This window comes from Dictyostelium purpureum (genome assembly GCF_000190715.1).
Source record: "Dictyostelium purpureum unplaced genomic scaffold DICPUscaffold_668, whole genome shotgun sequence".
NCBI classification, from domain to species: Eukaryota; Evosea; class Eumycetozoa; order Dictyosteliales; family Dictyosteliaceae; genus Dictyostelium; species Dictyostelium purpureum.
The window spans coordinates 1-8,175 of NW_003520000.1; the positions used below are offsets into that span (position 1 = coordinate 1).

Here is an 8,175-nt window from a genome sequence, read left to right on the forward strand (position 1 = left end):
TTTTTTTTTTTAAACAAAAAAAAAAGAAAATTTTTTTTGTTTGGGGTGGGACAAAAAAAACAATATTGGGGGGGGGGGAAAATCCCCTTTTTTTTTTTTTTAAATTTTTTTTCCCGCAAAAACCCCCTTTTTATACCTCTTTTGGGCCCCCCCCCCCCCCTAAAAAAAAAAAATTCCCCCCCCCCCAAATTTGTTTTCCCCAAAAAAGAAAAACCGGTGTGGGGGGGAAATGTGGAAAAAAAAAAAAAAAAAAAAAAAAAAGTTTTTTTAAAATTTTTTGTTTTTTTTCTCCCACAAATTTTTTGTGTTGGGAAAACTCCGGATAAAAAAAAAATGTTTCCCCCCCCATTAGGGCATTTTTAACCCCACCCAATTTTTTTTTTTTTAAATTTTAAAAAAAAATTGGGGGGGGGAGGGGTTTTTTTTTCTTTTTTTTTTTTTTTTTTTTTTTGCAGGGGAAACAAGAAAAAATTTTATATTAATATTTTTTTTTTTTTTTTTAAATTTTTTAAAATTGAAATCGATAGTGATTGCACCCTCTTTATTTTTTGAAATATAAAAGAGCGTATACAATTTTAATTTATTGATAAAAGAAAAAAAGCAAAAAAAAAAAAAAAAAAACCATCATCAATGTATAATAAAGATTTATAGGGGCTCCAAATTAATTATTATTTTTCACAATAAATATCAATTATTTTTTTATTTTTTTTCTTTCAAATATAATCATTGAGGTGGTGAATAAAGTGACAACATCTTCCATATAAAATAAATAAAAACACCAAAAAAGACATTACAGTTTTTTTTTTTTTTTTTTTTTTTAAAATAATTTAAAAAAAACGAAAAAAAAACGAAATTACCCATGTCACATATCCAAAAATTTTAAAAAATAAAGAGTTTTAAAAAAAAAAGAGTTTTATTTTTTATTTTATTTTTTAAAAATTCGAAATTTTTTTTTTTTTTATTATGAGTTTAATTGTATGATTATTTTTTAAATTTCCTTTTTTTTTTTTTTTTTATATTTTATAATAATAAAAAAAAAGTGCAGTGAGTTCTGAGTTTTTTTTATGAATAGGTGTGCTGTATTTTTTTAAATTTTAAAAAATTGAAATAAAACTATTATTGTATTTTTATATATGGGTTGTGTTATTATTTTTGTAAAATATCAGATAATTTTTTTAATAACATTGCAGCAACACTGATATCCTTGCTTCTAACCGTACATTTGATATGATTTTGATTTTTCTTTTCTAATAAGACAAATATATTTTCATTCTTTAATAAGGTTCTACCTGCTAAATGGACAATTGTATTTGATTTATTTGAAGCTATGGGTGAAATATTTACACTGTCTAAAATTGATTGAATAACTGGTTTTAAACCAACACCCCTTTCAGCAACACTTAATTTTTCTAAACATTGCTCGCCCAATTCAAATTGATCATCTGCTTGATGGAGATCACCTAATTCTTCAAATTCTTTTTTCCATAATTCAACACAATCTACTACCTCTTCACTATCTTGTTGTTCAAATTGTGCAGGGGTAATCAATTCGCCAATAATTGGTGATAATGTTACTGGGAAATTACCTTTGTTAAAACTTTATTTTAAAATCAAAATGGTTTTGATTTTACATAAAAAAAAAAAAGTTAATAAAAGATTTTTTTGTTTAAAAATTTAATAAATTGCATATGGGGAAAAAAAAATTTATTTTAAAAAAAAAGTAAAACAAAATGATCTTAAAAAAGAAAACATGCAACAACCAATAGAAATTTAGTAAGGAGGTTTTGTGTATTGTTAATTTGGGTATTTTTTAATTTTTTTTTTCTTTGAACCCAAAAAATTTTTATGCCCCAACAATAGTTGAGCAACAAAAAAAAAAAAAAAAAAATTGATGATATTTTTGCACTTTTTTTATAAATATAAAAAAATTGATATTTTTGTTTGTGTGTGTGAAAAATATAAAAATCCATTTTTTTTTTTTTTTAAATGAAATTTTAAAAAGTATTAATGGGGTATTAACGCATTACGATTGATGTGGTGATTTAAAAAAAAAAAAAAAAAAAAAAAAAAAGCTTGGGAAACTGAGAAAAAAAAAAAAACCGAATACGAAAACACAAACAACAGTGATATTTTTTTTTGTACTTTTTTTTTTTACAATGTTGTTATGAGAAATAAAACTAATATCTTTCAAAAAATAACTATAGTTATTTTTTGAAAGAATAGTTGTCAAAATACAAAAAAAAAATAAAAAATAAAAAAAAATAATATTTACATATGTTATAAACTAAATCAACACAAGATATTTTTTAAAAAAAAAAAAAAGATGTGGTAGATATATGTGTGCTATAAAAAAATTGAGATCTCCACAAAATTAAAAAAATAAAATAAAACACACCAAAATTTTTTTAAAAAAAATATATGCATAAAAAATAAATAAATAGATATTAATACTTACCAAATTTCAAATTTACATGATTGTGATGTTGAATTAAATAATACACAAATTTGTTTTTGAATGATATCTTTTGGTTCTAGCGAATCTATTTGATCAAATTCTTTTATTTGTGCACCATCGGTTATATTGGTGCTGTTGATACAGATGTCAGATAAAGTTTCATCAGATTGATTGATAATTGATAATTGAATAAGATTGAAATGTGGTTCAACTTGACTGCCATCTTCCATGATTCTTGATCTAACAAAACAATATTCAATACCTAAACCTCCGCTAATAGTTGGTTTTAATAAAATCTTTTTGATTGATGTTGAGCTAATTGGTTCATCAATTTCTAATTTTTCCATTTCATTTGATAAGTCGTCTACAGTATCATTTTTATTTGAAATACCAAATAATTCATCGAAATCGTCATCATCTTGATTGGCATCTTCACCATCTTCAATATCTTGATCGTAATCATCCTCGTTAAATTTACCATTTTGTTTTTTACCTTCACCAAAGAATTGATCGTAGTCATCTTCGTCATCATATTCTTCGTCATCTTCGTCTTCTTCGTCATCTTCGTCTTCTTCGTCATCTTCCTCTTCTTCATCTGAATAGAATGGAGCTTCAACGAAAATTGATTCAGTTCTTTTGTCGATGGCGGAAGGAGTTTGCCATCTTTGAATTGGTTCTCTGACTGATGGGTCTGGTGGAACTTCAGGGAAATCTGAAAGTGCAACATAACCTAAAGCTGTATGATTAACAATGTGTGAGAGTGAACCTAAAGTGAAACGTTGTCTATCTTCGCTAATACTTGTTTCGGTTGGGATTGGTTTTTCGTTTATCATTAGAGTTTTAATGTTTTCTGAAAGTAATGGAGTGTTTTCAGTGTTGTAGAAAAAGTGTTTCATAATTCTGCTGTTGTCTCTAATGTCATAGTTTTGGTCATATTTTGCTAAATTTAAAATATATTGAAAGATTAAGTTTACTTTTTCTTTAACCTTTTCTCTGTCGGCAATATGGATCTGTGGTTGATTTTTTCCAACGGTTGGAGTTGGTATTTGGTTTTCGGTTTCGTTTTCAGTTGGTGGATTACTGAATAGAATATATAATTTTGCACCTAAATTTAAAATTTCTAATTTGACACTTTCATGTTCATCTGAAAAACTCTTTGCTAATTTTCTAAGAACATCAGGGGCAACTAATGGAATACGACTGCTATATTCACCAATGACCCAAATGATTGAGGCACGAGCTGATGGTACTTGAAGAGAGTCTAAAAGTTTGGCTAAATTAAGGATGATGTTGCTATATTTGATTTGATGAGTTTTGCCAGTGGCTTTAGTATTGTCACCCATGGCGTTTAATTGTAAAAGTCTTTTTAAGACAACAACACTTTCGGCAACGACCAATTGTGATTGATTTGTGAGTAATGACATTAAACCATAGATACAGCTTTCAGTGACATCTGGAATTGAGGAAGCACATGAGCCAATGGCTTGAATGGTTGCAGCAACAAATTTCTTATCTTCATTTTTAACATACTCTTTGAATTCTTTAAGAATACGACTAATATTTTCTGCGGTGGCTAAACGAGTGAGAATTTCTAATTTTAATTTAATACTATATTCTGGATCACCAGCATTGATGAAAAATTCTGAAAGATGTGGTTCAAACATATTTGGTCTCATGGTTACCATGGTTGAGATGTTGGTTAATGTAATGTATTGAACTTCTGGACCACTTCTAAGGATACGTACCAATGATTTACCAACTTTTTGAGCTTCAATAACTGGTGCACAATAGAAATATAATGATGAAACACCCATAACTACAGCATTGTTTCTACTTTGTAATAATGGTAAAGTTGATTTTAATAATAAACGATGATCGTGGTCAATTTCTTCAGTTGCATCAAATGAATCATATTTCTTAAAGATTTTACTATCTTCATTATCTTCTTCTTCTTCATCGTCTGAATAAAATGATTTTGATTTCTTTTTAGTTGGTCTTTTTTCATTCTAAAATAATAATAAAAAAAAAAAAAAAGTGTTAGTATTTAATGTATAAATTATTAATGATTAATGGTTATTATTTACAATTGATGAATCTGGGCATTTAAATTGAGTTCTGGCATATTTTGTTAAAATATCTAAAGAAATAGCTTGTGACCATTCATCGAAATCAGCTAATAATTGACAAATTTTTCTGTAGTGTGGATGAATTAAATCGAAACGTTGTGGACATAATTCGTTGAATGCAACCATTGCAGCACCTAAAACCATTGTACTATTATCGTTGAATAAAACTTCTAATAATTCGATTAAGTTTTCTTCTTTATCACAATCTAATTTATGTACCTTTGCAATAGCAAAAGCAGCGGCTTTTCTAACAAATGGTGATGTATCTTTAACTGACTTTTCAATTGCTAAAATAATGACTTCGATAATATCAATAACACGAATTGATGACATAACTCTAAGTGCACTGGCACGAATAACTTGATTTTGGTCACTTAATGATTTTTGAATTGTATTGATTGCTAATAATGCACTATCTGTTTGAATTTCAGCATAATGTACTAAAAACATATATACTAATTTTTTAATTTCTAAATTTTTAACAATAACATTTTTAACGACTTGTGGGAATGCTTCTGATACATCTCTACCTTTTGATAACATCTAAAATTATTATATACATTCACATTAGTTTATTATTCAATTATTACTTTGGTTATAAATTGATTCCTATATTTTCTATTGTTTTTTTTAATAATAATAATAATAATACTTACAGCAATAAGTTTTTTCATACTTTCAAGTTTTTGAACATCAGATGGACTATCCAAAAATTTCTTGATTTCTTCCATCTTTGTATTGGTTGAAGAGTCATTAAAGTATCTACTTTGACTTATATTATTTAATACTGTATTCATCTTGGTTTTTTTTTAAAGTTTGATTATATTAATATAATCAAAAAAAATATAAAAAAATTTTAAATTAAAATATAAAAATATAAAATAAACAAAAATAATAAAAAAAAAACCAAACAAATTTATAAAATAAAATAAAACTATAAAAATATGAATCTACAAGATAAATATAGTTTTTTTATATTATTTTTTGATGGGTGAATGAATGAATTATAATATAACAAAAAAACTTAGTGTAAAGCTGAGATTTTTAAAAAAAAATTAAAAAAAAAAAAGTAAAAATAAAAAAAAAAAAAAAATAAAAAAATAAAATAAAATTTTTTTTATTTTTTTAAATTTTTAAAAAAATTTTATTCATTTATTTTTTACCAGCTCTAAATCTACAACATATTAGTTTTTTTGTTTTTTCAGTAATATATTTTTCTTTTTCCCTATATTATTTTGTTGTCTTTTTTTTTTATTTTTATTTTTTTTTTTTATGAATATTAGAATTCATTTAAGTCATATATTTTTTTTTTTTTAAAATGTTCTTTTAAATTTAAAAATTTAAATTTAAAAAAAATGTGTGTTTATGCCAAATTAAAAGAAAAGAATATGGTGATTCATTAAATTTAGAATATGAGATTTAAATTATTTATAATATATATATTTATTTATTAATAGTATTTGGTTTGTTTTAAAATATAGGTTTTAGATTTTCATTTCTTCTTCACAATGATTTCTGCAATCAGATAGGATTTTTTGACATTTACCAGTTGCGATATCTTTAGGACGGCAATTTATTAAAAAGTTTTCATGAAGGAGGCAATCGGTAAAGCATGATTCTCCATTAGCATGGACACCAATATTATTACTTTCCATTAAAAGTAATGAAACCATTAAAACCAATGCAATTTTTATAATTAAACTATTTTTAAACTATTTAAATTAAAAAAAAAAAAAAAAAAATTTATTAATTTTATAAAGTAAATATTCGGAGATCAATTAAATAGTATTTACCATCTTTTATTTTTTTATATCAAATTGTTATATATGTATTTAATTATAACATTAATTTTTTATTTTATAGTTTTTTTTATTTTTTTTTTATTTTTTTTTTAATTTAAATTTTAATTAAAAAAATTAACTCTTTTATAAATTTTAGTTTTAGATTTTTAATAACCAACCATTTTATTTAGATGGTATAGATATTTAAATCGTTTATTTAATTTATTTTTATAATATTTAATAGCAAAGAGGTATGAAAAAAAAAAGAAATTTTATCATTTTAACACACTAACACACAATGTCAGTTTTTCCCAATTAATTTAAAGAAAACCAATAAAAATTTATTATTATTATTAAGGTTTTACAATAGTTTTATCATTTAAATGAGGTATTGGTTCATGTTCTATTAAAATGGTCCAGTAGACAAAGAGCAATCAGGATATTTTAAGAAAATGGTTTGGTAAGTAAAAGAGGTAATTTTCTCTTATTAAATTAAAAGCTACAGCTATATTAATCAATCGATTTTTATTTATTAAATTTGGAATGGTTATTGGTGGTATTCGTATGTTACAACAAAATTTAATTTGTAGAGTTTAAATCTAAAATCTAAAGGCAAAAAAGACATTAAAGGCAGTTGGATTTTTTAAATGTTTATCCATTAAAGAAAAATATTTTAAAATAATAAAAAAATAAAAATAAATTAAAAATATAAAATAAAATAATAAGAGTTTTAATTAAAGATTAAATTTATTGGTTATTATATAAAATTGTATTTAGTTAAATTGTGAAGAGACTTTTTTTTCTTCCATCTCCATTTCTCTTCCTTTACGTTCCCAAAATGAACTTGAACCTAATGGACCAAATGATTGGTATTTTCTATCAGTGAATTTACGGAGATCTCTATCTTTATGTTGCTTTAATTCCATTTCACGACCTTTATTGGACCAATAGCTACCAGATGTTTTAGCACCCAATTTTTCATACATATCAAAGTCGAATGGTTGTGGTTTATTGTCAAATAATTTAACTTGATTGGCAGTTGGAATGTTCATTATTGAGTTTGATGGTTTGTAACCTGGAATACTGATAGCATTATCATTAATCCAATCTATTATTTTATTTCCATGAAAATGATTAAATGCACTTAATACCATTAAAGAAATTAATACTGCAAAAATTGCTGGGAATAATGCTCTAAATGTTTCGTTAAATGTTAACGATCTTTGTTGTCTTGATGACTTGGCTGGGTATGGTCCAGTTCTACTTTTGTTATATATGTATTTGGTTCCTGATGAAGAACCTCTACGTGTTACTGTATTCATTTTTTAAAAAAAAAAATTATTTAATTTTATTATAATTTTTATGTTGATAATTTATTTTAAGATTGTCAATTTGAAAAAAGAGTTGATAAAATAAATAAATAAATAAAAGTTATGAATTATTGTGTAGTTATTAAGAAATTATTTTTTTTTTAAAAAAAAAAAAAAGAAAATTAAAAATAAAACTTATTGTTTTTTTTATTTAAATAATTATTATTATAATATATTAAATAGTAAACTAAAAAAGTAATTTATTGTTTACTATGAATTATAGTTTTTTATGTGTGTTTAGGTGTGGGTGTTAGTTTCTAAAAAATTATTTTAAATTTATTTTTCAAATAAATTATAGTTTTTTTTTTTAATAATTATTAGTTTTATTTCTTTGTCTCCAGTTAATTATTAATAATTCCTCTCGATCTACCATATTATCCTATAAATTCAAAAAAAAAAAAAAAAAAAAAAAATTAAATAAAAAAAAAAAAAAATTAAAAAAA

General features: G+C 23.7%; 2 protein-coding genes across 2 annotated transcripts; both read right to left on the bottom strand.

Annotated features, from left to right (window-relative positions):
- Positions 1-1,146: 1,146 nt before the first annotated feature.
- On the bottom strand, positions 1,147-5,378 carry DICPUDRAFT_44136 (uncharacterized protein; the record flags this gene model as incomplete). The annotated part of the gene is made up of 4 exons (XM_003294885.1): positions 1,147-1,597; positions 2,456-4,461; positions 4,540-5,124; positions 5,238-5,378. The coding sequence occupies 4 exons, from the start codon at positions 5,376-5,378 to the stop codon at positions 1,147-1,149; spliced, it is 3,183 nt and encodes a 1,060-aa protein (XP_003294933.1).
- Positions 5,379-7,135: 1,757 nt separating this feature from the next.
- Positions 7,136-7,684, bottom strand: DICPUDRAFT_44134 (uncharacterized protein; the record flags this gene model as incomplete). Its single annotated transcript, XM_003294886.1, has 1 exon — positions 7,136-7,684. The coding sequence occupies one exon, from the start codon at positions 7,682-7,684 to the stop codon at positions 7,136-7,138; it is 549 nt and encodes a 182-aa protein (XP_003294934.1).
- Positions 7,685-8,175: the final 491 nt, after the last annotated feature.